This window comes from Onychomys torridus, chromosome 8 (assembly GCF_903995425.1).
Source record: "Onychomys torridus chromosome 8, mOncTor1.1, whole genome shotgun sequence".
NCBI classification, from domain to species: Eukaryota; Metazoa; Chordata; class Mammalia; order Rodentia; family Cricetidae; genus Onychomys; species Onychomys torridus.
Window position 1 is genome coordinate 102,619,074 of NC_050450.1, and position 14,785 is coordinate 102,633,858.

Here is a 14,785-nt window from a genome sequence, read left to right on the forward strand (position 1 = left end):
CATGAACTTCTTGTGTTTCTGCCTCTACCTCCCAAGTACTGAAGCGGTGTATACCACCATCCCTGGTTAACAATGCAGATTTTTTTTTTTTTTTTGAGACAGGTTCTTACTATGTAGACCTGATTGGCTTAGAACTCTCTACGTAGACCAGACTGGGCTCAAACTTACAGAGATCAGTCTACCTGTCCTGGTTGGTTTTTTTGTGAACTTGACAAAAGCTAGAGTTGCCTGAGAAGAGACTTTGTTAGTTGAGAAAATGCCTCCATCAGATTGCCTGTATGCAAATCTATAGGATATTTTCTTGATTGATTGATGTGGCAGGGCCCAGTCCCCTGAAGGTAGTTCTGCCCCTGGGCAGGTGGTCCTGGGGTGCATAAAGAAAGCAGGGTGAGCAAGTCAAGAGGAGTAAGCCAGTGAGCTTCGTTCCTCCAAGGCCTCTGCTTCAGTTCCTGCCTCCAGGTTCCTGTCTTGAGTTCATGCCTGACTTCCCTGGATGATGGACTGTTGCCTACAAAAAGAGGAAATTAACCCTTTCCTCCTCAAGCTGCTTTTGATCATGTTTTACAACAGCAATAGAAGCCCTAAGATACTGCCTCAGCTGTACCTCTTTGGAGCAGGGAGAATGGGTTTGAAAGAAAACTCAGAGAGAGAGTGTGTGTAGCATGAATTCTAATTGGTCTTAATAATAAAATCCCAAAGTCAGATATCAGGGTGAAAACTGAGAGATCAGAGAAGCAGAGCAGCCAACCGTAGAAACACTTCTTACCTCTACTGAATCCTCAGCCTGAAAGAGCAGAGCCCCTGTCTCCTTCTGCCTTATATTCCTCTCTCCACCCAGCCATACCACTTCCTGTCTCCACCTCCCTAGTGCTGGGATTAAAGGCATGAGATCCCAAGGGCTGGGATCAAGTGTGTGTGCCACCACTGCCTGGATCAATCTTGTGTGGTCCAGGGTGGCCTTGAATTCCTGATCTTCCTGCTTCCTCCTCCCAAGTGCTGGAATTAAAGGTGTGGGCCTTGAGGGTGATCTAGTGAGTGGCTAGCTCTGCCCTCTGATCTTCAGGAGAGCTTTATTTGTTAGGGCACAAACGAAATACCACCACAGAGAGAGAGAGAGAGAGAATTTTAAAAATATTCCACTCACTTTGACCCACTTTGAGGGATGACTCTTTGTTTGGCCTGGGAAGATGTCACAGTGGATAAAGACTTGCTACCAAACCAGACAGCCTGTGTTTGAACCCCAGACCCATCCTGGGGAAGGGAGAGAACTGGCTCCTGCAAGGTGTCCTCTGCCCTCCGCATGTGTGCTGTGGCCCAAATGCACACACACACACACACATTAAAATATGTTTTTAAATTATTAAATAGAATTATTTCCTGTACACCAAACAAGCTTTTGAAAATCCAAACAAGGGCCAGAAGGAAGTAGAGCTAACCCCCATCTCAGAATTGTGAACTTCCTGGGCACCTCCTTCCTGGGACCCCATCCCAGTTCCAGCAGGTCTGACACTGTGAGAAATACCGATGGCCAGCCAGCCAATGGGGGAGAGCCACACCCCCAGATCCCTATAAAGTTCAGCCTGAGAACCATAGATGAGTGAGGCTGGCAGGCTAGAAGTCAGGCCCAAAAGAGAACTTCCTACCCAGAAAGACTCAGAGACCCTGGATCCTGGCGAGCCTCAGCCCTCCCCCACCACAGGCTCTGACTCACCACACTGGCTCCGACAGGTACCACATGGCTTACCTCTCTGATGGAGCCTGGAGCCCTGTGAGACCAGCAGTCTTCTTCACCACCAAGATGGATGGGACCCTGGACATCTGGGACTTGGTGTTCAAGCAGTGTGACCCTGCCCTCAGCCTGAAGGTCACATGTCCCCCCTCCCTCTGGGGTCCTTCCTGGATGGGTCCAGGGTTGGGTACATGTATGTGTGTCTTGTTGCTGCTCTTGGTAGGCGCACTTGGACAGGGTCACTCTGGGTAATTGCTGCCCAGCTGCACTCTGGCCTTGGGAGCATGGGTTCCTGCAGAAGTGAGAGGCTGGGGGACTTGCAGCTGTGAGGATATAGAGAAATCGTCCCAGAGAACTTAAACAGAAGGGAAGGACTGGAGGTGCCAGTCAGTGGCAAGGTACTTGCTTAGTGAGCATCAAGTCTGAGTTCCGTGCCCACTACCACAAGAAACAAGTTCATTCAGTTGGTAGGATACTTGCCTGGTGTGCACAAGGCCCCGGGTTCTGTCTCTAGCACTATAGAAACCAGTCATGGTGGTGAAGCCAGAGGATTAGAAGTTCAAGGTCATTCTCAGTCTACATAGTGAGTTCAAGACCAACCTGACATGAGACCCAGACTCAAACAACAATAAAGCAGGGAGGAATTCAAGAGAAGTAAACATTTCCTCCCACCCCAGTAGTGACCCCAATACTCAGACCCCAATACTCACATTCTCTGCAGCTCCCCCATCACCTTATATTAGCAAATTGTAGCTGAGACCCACTGGCTGGGGCCACGGAAGGCCAGGGAGCTCAGCGATCTGTAGTATGGAGCTAGACTAACAATGAGGCTGGGGACCAAGGGTCTTGGCAGCAAGTGAACTCCATCCACTGTGGAAGGGTGTATCACTGAGGGTGTTCCAACAGGGCCAGGTAATAGGATATGCATGAACTTGGTTTTCTTTCCCACCCTACCTGGTTCTGCTGACCCCTTCAACAGGTGTGTGATGAGGCCCTCTTCTGCCTCCGAGTTCAGGACACCGGGTGCCTCATCGCCTGCGGCTCCCAGCTTGGAACAACCACTCTGCTGGAGGTGTCCAGCAGCCTCTCCACCCTGCAGAGGAATGAGAAGAACATAGCTTCTTCAGTGAGTACCAAGGCGAGGCCCACTCTGTACACATCCCGACCTGGCTGGTCACATAGAGACCAAGTCAGGAAAAATGGGTTGCCACTGTTGGCGAGGGCAGTGTGGCGTTGCTAGCATTCAGAAGTCCCGGCCAGGTCACTCAGCATGCCCAGGCTTTGGTGTCTCAGCTGTAAATCAAAGCGGTTTGACAGAGTATAACAAGACTTTGAGACTTTGAGCAGCAAAGCCTCCTGGTGGAAGGTTTGACGGCTGCCCACAAAAAGGACAATGGAAGTGACCTGCCTGAGGACAGAGCCACAGGGATCCAGCGCTACCACTCCCCCTACCCTGGGGCTCCCTCCCCAGCAGCGTGGGGGACGCTGGGATTGCAGTTCTTGATGCTGTGGCTAGGCTAGCCTCCTGGCTGTGCCTGAGGCTGAAGCCTCACCCCTGAGCTGGGGATCAAAATAATCCTCTTGCCTACCCCAAAGGACATTCTTCACTGTAGTCTATGTATGTGGGGCACCTTGGAACTGAGTAACTCAGTGGCCCTGCTCAAGGATGACCTTGAATTTCTGGTTCATCAACCTTTGTCTCCAAGTCCTGGCGTTGCTGGTGTGTGCCACCATACCGTTTATGCAGCTGGGTCTCTGCCAGGCAGGCACTCTAACAACTGGCCTACATCTCTAGTGCTGAGTAAGTGTGTATTTGTTTGTTTTGAGGCAGGGTCTTACTTTGTAGCCTTGGCTTGGCCTATGTCGACCAGGCTGGCCTTGAATTCACAGAGATCCACCTGTCTCTGCCTTCTGAGTGCTGAGTTTAAAGGTGTGCGCCACCATATCTGGCTTAATTGTTTGCTTTTTTTCCAATGCATGAATACAAATAAATTAAAGCAGATATTAAAAGTTTACACAATTGGAGTTACGAATTTACTTGATGTATAAGTATGTGCTGACATCTTTTTAATTTCATAAAAAAATAGTTCAATACACAATAAATTTCTCAGCTCTGGCATAGATTTTCTTTTTTAGACAGGGTTTTGCTAAGTAACCCATGTTGTAAACTTTCTTTTGGGAAATAATGACATAGAAATTTATTGTTAATTATGAAAGATTGGCCTTACCTTAGCTCTATAATTAGCTCTTATAACTTAAATGAACCTGTTTCTATTAATCTATGTTCTGCCATGTGGCTCTTTACCTCTCCTTAGTACCGTATATCCAATTCCTCGGTGTCTTGCTGGTAAATCCACCTCTCTTCATCCCAGATTTCCTCTCTCTGCCCGGAAGTCTCGCCTAGTCTCTCCTGCCTAGCTAGCTATTGGCCGTTGAGCTCTTTATTAAACCAGTCAGATACCTTAGGCAGGCAAGGTAAAACAGTGGTACATCTTCAAACAGTATGGAAAATATCCTGCAACAAGCCTAGGCTGGCTTACACTTCCAATAATCCTCCTGCCTCAACCTCCTGAGCACTGAGATTGTTAAGTATGCACTGCCATTCCTGGACTAGCCCTCATTTCTTGATATGACCCCCAGCAGACGTCACCTGGGACAAATTTCCATAAAAGCCCACACTATTCTGGGGTTTCCAGACATCTCCCTGCCTCCCTCGCCACCAGCCTATCCCTGTCTGTCCCAGATATTTGAACGTGAGACCCGGCGGGAAAAGATCCTGGAGGCCAGACACCGTGAGATGCGGCTGAAGGAGAAAGGAAAGGCAGAGGGCAAGGATGACGACCAGAAGGATGAGGAGTTGGCCCCGGACCTCGAGGAGCTAGTCACTAAAGCTGAGGAGGAGTTCTTCGAGGTCATCTTTGCAGAGCTGAAGAAGAAGGAAGCGGAGGCTTTGAAAAAGAAAGCAAAGCCCGTAAGGACCTCAGCAAGGGGCCTGGGTGGGCTGGGGTTTGGGAGAAAGTGCTAAGGCCTGCATTCTGCCCAACTGCTGACCTCCTGGGTGACCTTGAGCCAGTGGCTTTCCTGGATGGATCTCGACTACCCACTGGTAAGAAGGCAGACCCCCTCCTATCTCCTGAGGAAATTTGTTTCCCAAGAGACACCAGGCTCCTTAAGGGCCGGAGCTCCATGCCTCCTGCTAGCCTCCTCCTCATGGTAGGCTCATCTTAACGTGATTGGTACCTCCTGGATCAGGGCCCTGGGAATCTGTGAGTGAGGGCTTTGAGGCCCAGGGGAGGAAAGGGTCGTGACATTTGCCCTCTGTGCATTGCTCTGGCTTAGCCCGAGCAGGTGACAGGAGCGTAGAATGTGACTGCTCCCCTGCCCCTGGACCCAGCTCGCAAGCATTTTCTACCTTTGTCCTCTGGCCTCTCACTCTGCTTCTCAGTCCCTCAGCTGCCAGCTGGGAAATAAGAACGCACTGTAAAGATGGTGCCTGGTCACTGTCCGGGGACAGAGGGAAAAGAATCTTCTCCATCCACATCATTGTTCTTAGGGGTCCAGGTAGGAAGGAGACGAGGGCCAGATACAGGAAAACAATGAAGCCAGGCTGCTCCAGTGCCTGCTCTTCTAACTTGCGTCATGGGGTCTAAGGACAAAGTGAAAGTGTGGGGCCCTTGTTTAAAAAGCACTTAGGGGAGGGGCTGGAGAGATGGCTTAGTACTTAAGAGTTCTGGCTGCTCTTCCAGAGGACCCCTGACAACTGTCTTACTCAACTTAAGTTCCAGGGAATCCAATGCCTTCCTCAGACCTCTGTGGGCACCAGCCATTCATGTGGTACTCAGACATGCATGCAAGCAAAACATACATATGCATTAAAAACAAACAAACAAACAAATAAAACTGTTTTGGTGGAGCCATCAAGATGGCTTCATGGGTAAAGGCACTTACTACAAGCCTGATGATGTGTTTGATTCCTGGGGACCCACGTGGTGAAAGAAGAGAACCAACATCCACAAGTTGTCCTCTGACTGCAACAAGATGTCGTGGAATTCAGGTCATGTGCCTGATCACATATGTGTACACACACACACACACACACACACACACACACACACACACACGCACAATGAATAAATATAAGATCTATTTAGAAGGGCCTGGGATGTAGCTTAGTTAGACTACTTGCCTAGCATCCCCAAAGCCCTGGGTTCCATCTTTAATACCACACCATAAGCCAGGTGGGATCATGAACACTTGTCATGCCGACATCTATCGATCCAGGCAGGAAGGTGATGTCACATGAGGAGGGTGTCAGATCCCCTGGAGATGGAGTTAGAGGTGGTTACAAGCCATCTGACATGGGTTTTAGGAACTGAACACAGAGTAAGAGTGCCCTTAATCACTGAGACATTTCTCCAGTACCCCCTCATTCTGTCTGGTGACACTTTCTCTGTCTCTCTCCCACTGCTTGAGGACAGAGAGTGATTTTGCGATGCAATTTGTATTTGGGAAGCCCTTGACTGACAGCCACACATGTGAGTGGGGAGGGGAGCCCTACTGATAGCACAGGCAGGCAGGACTAGAGTCCTGACTCTCCGACCTGACGCCCCAGGCTCTTCCCAGCTGCCACTCCTGGTCTACTCCATCCTTCAGAAAGCCGAGAGTACAGTGCCATGGGGCCAACAGGCGAGTGCTTGGTGCCCTCCATCCTGACATGCTTTCCTTGCCAAGTTTAAACATTCTAGATGAAGCTGAGCTGGGGAAGGTGTTGAAGTTCACCGACTCAGCCCCTCTTCTGCCCATCCCATACCTCTTCTTTTCTTAGTCTTTGCAGTTAGCCTGAAATTCTGGGGTGTCAGAGCATCACTCAGAAGCTAGGAAGAATAATCCATACCTGTAACCTGAGCACTTCAGGGAGCCCAGGCAGGAGGATCCAAAAAAATTTGAGGCCAGCCTCTGCTTTACTACAAGAATTGGTTTCAAAAGAATGAAAAGGGGCTGGGGGAAAGGCTACCCAACGATGGAGGCTGTCTCTAGATGGCTGTTTCCTTTCACTCTTATCTGGAAACCTAGCCCTCAAGATGTCATGCTTACATCACAGGTGAGGGTGGCAAGGTGCCCCATGTGGAGCAGGCTCAAGGTCACCCACTCCTGGTGGCAGAAGACTGGCTCTTAGATGCCCAAAGTCTTGCCTGCCTTGCCCCATCCCGTGGCTCTGAGCACCTGCTAGACCAGCCTGGAGCAAGCACTATAGGCACCTAGGGGCTTACTCTCTGGGCTCCCGACAGCTCCCTGCCCTTGGCCTTCAGGGTTTTACCTCTGGGAAATAGCGAGGGCCTGCCCCTTACCAGCATTTCTGTTTTTTGCTTCAAAAGAAAAAGACAAGTTTAGAGGTAGAGGATGGAGAGGAACTGTTGGAAGATAATGTCGGAGAAGAGGAAGAAGCGGGTGAAGACGCAGCTGAAGAGAGAGAAGATGATTTACTCACCTAAGGCAGCCTCTGCCCACCACACTGTCCCTTTGGGTCCCTTGCTGGCCTTCTCGATGCCACCTCTTCTGACAAGTGCAAGCTGAGTTTCTTTCTTCGATAGATTTTGATGGAGATAGATCAGGGACAAGTTGCTGGCCCATACCAGGGCCAAGGCCTGAGTGCACCCCTTCCTAGGGTCGGGAGATAGGCTTGTCTCTGTGCTAGCTCCTTTGGCCTCAGCTACACTGAGGCTCACTCTGACTCAGGGCACACACAACCTTCAGTTAGACTCTAGATACATCCCTATTCTGCTTAGCACAGGTTCTCCAATTAGTAGTTACCAAGACCTTTCTCTAGAAGCTTCCAGAGCTCAGCTGAGCTTGCCCTCCTGGTACAGGGGCCTCAGGAGCACCTACAGAGGGGCAAGTTTCTTTCTTCCTCTCCACTTCCCCCACCTGCTTTCAAATAGGAACAGAAGTTTTGTCCCCTTCTCCAGTGCCTCTCCCTGCAACCCCAGTGGGTGTCTGGACATGCAGCCACGTGAGGGTGATCTTGACAGAGTATGTAGGATAAACCTGGCTCTTCTAGTACATGCATGCTTTTTATTGCTTTGTATCTTATGAAAATTAAATCAGTGATAACAACAGTCAGTGTCTGTCATGAATCCCACACTTGGGGTCTCTTGTTGATCTCATACAATTCTTCCAAGGTGCCTGGAAGGTTTCTGTTGATCAGTCCTTATTTTACCAAAGAGAAAACTGGGGCTCTAGGAGAGTTACCTGGTCACATATGCTGAGGAATGGAGCAAGGATAAGAGCTCAGGAAGTTGACTGTGGGCCAGGTGCTATGCAGAGCAGTAGGCCCTTTGGGGCTAGCCACTGGGCTGGGCCCCAAAGCCATGGCTCCATACAATAGTAAATGGGTAGAGGGCACCTCAGAGCCAGCTCTGTACCCATACAAGTCCCAGAGGGTCATGGATTCTGTGGCTGTCAGCAGAGATTCAAAGTGCCTGCTTTAAGAATATTATTGGCTGGGCATGGTGGCATATGCCATTAATCCCAGCACCTGGAAGGCAGAGGTAGGATGGATCTCTGTGAGTTCCAGGCCAGCCTGGTCTACAAAGTGAGCTCCAGGACAGCCAGGGCTACACAGAGAAACCCTGTCTCAAAAACAAACAAACAAACAAACAGAACAAAGGCCTGAGAGCTAGCTAACATAGTACGGTTCTTGCTGTGCAGGCATGACAACCTGAGTTTGATCCCCCAGAACCCATGTACGAAAGCCAGTCATGATACCACGTACTTGTAATCCTTTTAGGGAGGTGGAGGCAGGCCGATCCCTGGGCTCACGGCCTAGCCAGCCTAGAGGAATTAGTAAATGCTAGGTTCGGTGAGAGACGCTGTTTCAAAATAAGATGGGTACCATCCTAAGGAATGGCACTCAAAGTTGACCTCTGACCTCCACATACTCACATACTAGCATTTGGATATTTTGTGGAGGGAAAACACAGGCCATTCCTTTTGCCCCAATCAGTGAGGGAACATTGAGTTGTTGCATTTGGCTAAACTTTGATGTCAGTAGTCATTGTTCATGTTTACTGAGGGTTCAGTCTTCACAAGAATCCAGGAAGGGCGGGCCTCACTACCTTCCATTCACACATCCCCAGTGTGGCAGTGACAGAGAGCAGAGGAACTTGCTGGGTCTTGTAAAAGCAAACGATAGAGCCGAGAGTTCAGCTCAAGGTTGTCATGATCCTTAAGCTTGTATCACACACTCTGCACTCTGAGCTCCTCCCTCCAGCCTCAACAGTGGGCTCAGCTGGGGCTCTGCTCCCTACCTGCTGCTGTATCAGCAGGCAAAGGGTACTGGAGGAAGCAGAAGGCTCCTCATCATAAGATGATGGAAGGAGACACGGGGACCACCCATGCTGCCCTAAGGGATTCCCTTCTCAAAGGTGTGATTTCCTGTGGGGTGGATTTTGCCACACTGGCAACATCTGGGACATTTTGAATTAACACACCTGGTAAGTGAGTTATTCCTGGCATTTCACACAGAAAGAGCTGTGTATTGTACTGCTCAGCATTCTAGAGTTATCAGGATTCTAGACCCCTACCACAAAGAATGGTTTTGTCCAAAATGTCAGTAGAAGGCTGGAGTAGAGCCTGCCTCAGCTCTGGATCCAATCCCCAGCACCAGAGAAACTAGGGGTGGGTGGCACACCAGCAATCCCAGCACTCAGAAAGAAGAGGCAGAAGTATCACATTCACAGTCTCTACAAACCAAGTTCAAGGCCACTCTGGGTTACAAGAGACTCTCTCACACAAACAAGCAAAATGAGATGGAGTCAAGGTGCAGCAACCTAATTTGGAGAGCAAAATCAATCAAATGGAGTACTCTGGGGGAGGGGGGCGTGCAGCTACTTGTTGACTTGGGCACTGATGGGCCACTGTGAGGGGCTGCCTCTCTGAACTCAAGGCAGAAGAACATTCTTTTGCCATTCTGGAATGATGGCCTTTGTTTTGTGCTTGCAAAAGTGGGCCACCTGCTAGGGCCTGAAAATCCTTTCCTGTGGGTACAGAGGGTGCCACTGTGGTAGGATGGCATTCCAGAACGAACTGTGGGAAGAAAAAAGCCTGTGGACAGTGCTGGGCAAGGGGCTGGAGAGCTCTGTGCACGTGGTGTCCCCATTGCCAGACGTACTGCAATGGCCTTCTTTTGGTAAGTAAGGCTGGTGTCATTTGGTGCACCCGACAGCTACTGTCCATTTCCCTCTGAGGTGGTGAATCTTTGTAGGATGAAAAGGGCCCAGGACAAACCCCCTGACCCTGACTTGGGAACAGGGATCGAAAGCCCACCAATCCCTGAGCCCCCTGAGCACTAAATCCCACCAATCCTTGAGCAGAAAAACCCACCAATGCCAAACCACCCTAAAATCTCTGCCCCCTCCCCCCCCCAGGAACCTATATAAGCTCCGTACTATCCTGTTCTGTTTGCCCCAGCCTTACCCTAGAGGCAGCCACCCTCCTGAATTCTTCCCTCCCAATAAATCTCTTGATTGAGATTTGGGTGAGGACCTTCTTGCACAGGAGTGAAGCTGAGCAGAGAAATAACAACTTTTGCTGGAGCCAGAGCAGAGCAGAACTGAAACACTCTGCTCTGGGGATGGGGAGGAGGCCAGGGATGGGAAGGGACTTTCTGCTAGCAAAGTTGTTACACTCTGGGGGCCTAACCTGAGCTGTAACACTTTCGCTGGGGAACTTTCCCTCAAGTGGAGCAGAGCTGTGACACTTCACCAGACCTGAGCAGAGTTGTTACATTGGGGAAACCCCCCCCCCTTTTTTTTTTAGAACAAAGCTGCAGGCTGCTACACTTACAGAAACTCTGCGGTCTTCCTAGGCTCCCCACTGCCAGGATCCCTTTCCAGGATCCCTTTCCATTCAGGCTGCAATGCTTACAATCTTCATTGTCAACTTGACTAAATTTAGAATCACCTAAGAGCCACAATTCTAGATTTATCCATGAGGTTGTTTTCAAAGAGGTTTAACCAAGAGAAGGCCCAGTTTGAATGTGGGTGGCACCATCCCATGGACTCAGGTCTCAGAGTGAATGAAAAGGGAAACATGGGGAAGCCACCCAGTGCCTGTATTCATCTCCCTTTTCTGCTTCTGGTCCATACAGATGTGAGCAAGCGGCCTCACGTACATGCTGATGCAGCCACAAGCCACCTGTGCCTTATAAAAATAAATAAATATATATATATATATTAAAAAAGATTTATTTTTATTTTATGGCATGAGTGTTGCCTATGTATATATGTACCACAGGCATGCGTGGTGCCCACAGAGGTCAAAAGAGGACTTGAAATGCCAATGCCAGGCTAGATATGGAGAGTCATGGTAGGCTGCATGAAAGGTGGCCAGACCCCTGTGTCCACACAGTTATATGTCCCCATCCTATGCCTGTGACTACCAGGTCAAACTGCCCACCATTTCTTCCAATAGGCCACTGGGTGCTGGGGTCCCAGAGCAGGATGCTGAGGGAAAACCCTATCACCCTTTATCTTTAACCAAATAAAGCAGCACCTAGGCTTGATGGAATGGGCACAATGCTGAAGCAGGGGGATGACCGCTAGTGCCCTCCCAGGGTCAGATAGTCATCCCTATCCAAGCTAAGAGAAGCACCTCTGAGTGCTGGGGTCTGTTGATGAGCTGAGAGACTGAGCTGGGAGCCAAGGACAACAGGGAGTTTACAGATGGGACAGGAATAAATCCAAGTGGGGTGCTTACTGCCTGGCTAACAGTAACTTTGCTCAGTTCTGAGCTGGGTTCTTGCCATGGCATGTTGAAAAAAACATATTTGAGCCCACCCACTGAGGGCTAGAACTCACACGATGCTGGCAAAAGAAAGATGCTTTGTTTTGCTTTGAGACAGGGTCTCATGTAGCCCAGGCTGGTCTTGAACTCTCTATGTAGCTGAAGATTACCTTGAACTCCTAATCCTACTGAGTGCTAGAATTACAGGTGCATACCTCCATGCTTGTTTATACAATGCTGGGGATGGAAGTCAGGGATTTATGTGTGTTAGGCAAGCACTCTACCAATTAACCAACACCCCCAGCCTCTGGGGTGACTTTTTTTTTTAAATGTATGCAATGTTCTGCTTATGTGTATGCCTACATACCAGAAAAGGGCACCAGATCTCATTACAGATAGTCGTGAGCCACCATGAGGTTGTTGAGAACTCAGACAGACCCTCTGGAAGAACAGCAAGTGTTCTTAACTTCTGAGCCTCCTCTCCAGCCCCCTGGGGTGACATTTTTAAGGAATACAGGGCATTATGGGAGGGATAACAGAAGGAAAGGTCCTAGATTCTCAGGAGTATAAGGAGAAGCTCTCGGGTGCTCTCCATGAGAAACTGACAAGCTGAGACCCGAAGGGGAAGTGTGAGGCAGCCAGGTGGTGTACAGCATATCTGTACACATTTGCACACGTGTGCCTGTCCCCTGTGTAGACATGTAATCATACATCAACCATGGTGGCTTTTCCATTAGCAAAGGCAGGGCTTGTACGTAAGTGGGTGAAAATTTCAACGAACTCAGAAAGTCTGAGCTCAAGTCGGCTCATAGTGACCCTTGATATCTGCAGCATCCCAACATTGCCCAGCCTGAGAACTCTCATGGAAAAAGGAGAGGATGTTGCCATGAGCTTCATCCACATCCCCTAGACAGGGAGAAGGGGATAGTGATGGGTGTAATGGGTTTAACATCAGAATCAGTGTGGAAACTCACCTCTGAGTCTGAAGATGTTTCCAGAAAGGTTTAGCAGAGTGTGGACAGCACCATCCCCCAAGGGCTGGAGTTCAGGACCAGATAAGGAAACAGTGAGCTAAACACTATTCCCTCCTTCTCCTCCTCCTCTCTCCTACCCTGTCCTCCTCCCCCTCCTCCTCCCCTCCCCCATCTTCTCCCTCCTCCTCCTCTTCCTCCTCCCCCTCCTCCTCTCCCCCTCCTCCTCCCCCCGTCTTCTCCCTCCTCCTCTCCCCCTCCTCCTCTCCCCCTCCTCCCCCTCCTCCTCCCCATCTTCTCCCTCCTCCCCCTCCCCCTCCTCCTCTCCCTCCTCCTCTCCCTCTCCTCCTCCCCCATCTTCCTCCTCCTCCCCCTCCTCCTCTCCCCCTCCTCCTCCCCCGTCTTCTCCCTCCTCCCCCTCCTCCTCCCCTCCTCCTCTCCCCCTCCTCCCCCTCCCCTCCCCCATCTTCTCCCTCCTCCCCCTCCTCCTCTCCCTCTCCTCCTCCCCCTCCTCCTCCCTCTCCTCCTCTCCCCCTCCTCCCCCTCCCCCTCCCGCATCTTCTCCCTCCTCCCCCTCCCCCTCCTCCCCCTCCTCCCCCTCCTCCTCTCCCCCTCCTCCTCCCCCGTCTTCTCCCTCCTCCCCCTCCTCCTCCCCTCCTCCTCTCCCCCTCCTCCCCCTCCCCCTCCCCCATCTTCTCCCTCCTCCCCCTCCTCCTCTCCCTCTCCTCCTCCCCCTCCTCCTCCCCCGTCTTCTCCCTCCTCCCCCTCCTCCTCTCCCTCTCCTCCTCCCCCTCCTCCTCCCCCGTCTTCTCCCTCCTCCCCCTCCTCCTCCCCCTCCTCCTCTCCCCCTCCTCCCCCTCCCCCTTCCCCGTCTTCTCCCTCCTCTCCCTCTCCTCCTCCCCCTCCTCCTCTCCCATCTTCTCCCTCCTCCCCCTCCCCCTCCCCCTCCTCCCCCTCCCCCTCCTCCCCCCCTCCTCTTTCTTATTGTGGATATAATTTTTGCCTCATGCAACAACTACCACTATTTATTTTCTTTCTTCTTTTTCGTTTTGTTGGTTTTTTGAGACAGGGTAACAGCCTGGAACTTTCTCTGTAGCCCAGGCTGGCCTCGAATTCAGAGATCGCCTGCCTCTGCCTCTCAAGTATAGGATTAAAGGTGTGCCACCACCGCTGGCCTGCATGTTGAACTGATCTCCCAAACTTCAAGCCAGAATGACCCTCTCTTCAGTTTCTCATCAGGAGTTTGGTCACAATAACTGAAAAATAATGACTACACTTCAGTACAGAAGAGAATGTTTGCAAGTAGAGATGAGACGCCGTGTCCGAAGGGCTGAGACCTCCAGCTTTGAAGTGATTTGTTTTGAGATGAGGTCTCTCGATGTAAGCCAGGCTGGCCTCAAATTTACGACACCCCTCCTGCCTCAGCTTCCCGAGTGCGGGGATTACACACAGACAACTACACCTGCCTCCAAATGTGCTTACTTTTTACTCATCGGTCACAATGGGCCATCTTGGGTGGGTTTTACGGATGTGGAGGAATAACAAAGAAAAAGAAAATTAGACGAAGCCCAACAGACCAGAGACCTTCCTGAGTGACCTGAAAAGTCGATTCAGGGTCTAAAATGCTAGCTGAGTGGGAAGTGGTGGCACATGTTTGTAATTTTATCAGTTGGGAGGCTAAGACAGGAGGATTATGCATTTGAGGCCAGCCTGGACTTACAGTCTTGGCTCTCCATCTCAGAACAAAATGAACAGGTAGGAAACACTCTGAACTCATGACTGGTTCTCTGTTCTGTACCGCCCCTTTGCAAACTGGCCAGTCTCCGAGGCTGCTGGGGCCAGAGAATCAGGCAAAGCTGGGGGCCCCTGCAAGAGACTTTGGGTTCCAAGCTTAGCTTGAATTATATATGTATCAAACTCAGGGCTGCTGGCTGCTTCCTGCTGTGCTGTTTATTAATAACTATCCCTAACACAAGCTCCTGGGGGAAGCCCAGGAAACCAGTCCCAAGGCACAGGCTGACATCGTGTTCTGCTTCTGGGTGTATGCCAGGCGGCCACCACAGCCCTGAGGGATGGGAGTGCTGACTTTTCCAGCTTCTTCCCTGAATTGGAACCCCACAGAATCTCCCTCTCTGCTCTTTGCAGGGGCTCTGGGCTCAGCTTCAGTGGAGACAGACGACACAAGGGTATCACTATATTCAGGAAGAGTTCCAACACCATCCAGGGGACACAATGAGGACGGGAAAACCAGGCTCCCAGAAGCTAAGCGGGTTGAAGGAAGAAAGCCTTAGGACTAGAATCC

At 50.7% G+C, this 14,785-nt stretch overlaps 1 protein-coding gene across 2 annotated transcripts in view; it reads left to right on the forward strand.

The window, feature by feature from the left end:
- Positions 1-7,845, forward strand: part of Dnai2 (dynein axonemal intermediate chain 2) — a 34,897-nt gene extending 27,052 nt beyond the window's left edge. For both annotated transcript variants that reach the window (XM_036197925.1, XM_036197926.1), the window contains 4 exons: positions 1,729-1,864; positions 2,709-2,855; positions 4,473-4,700; positions 7,105-7,845. In XM_036197925.1, the coding sequence (XP_036053818.1) occupies positions 1,729-1,864; positions 2,709-2,855; positions 4,473-4,700; positions 7,105-7,221 (628 nt within the window). In that variant the 3' untranslated portion in view covers positions 7,222-7,845. The remainder of the gene's footprint in view (positions 1-1,728; positions 1,865-2,708; positions 2,856-4,472; positions 4,701-7,104) is intronic.
- Positions 7,846-14,785: the final 6,940 nt, after the last annotated feature.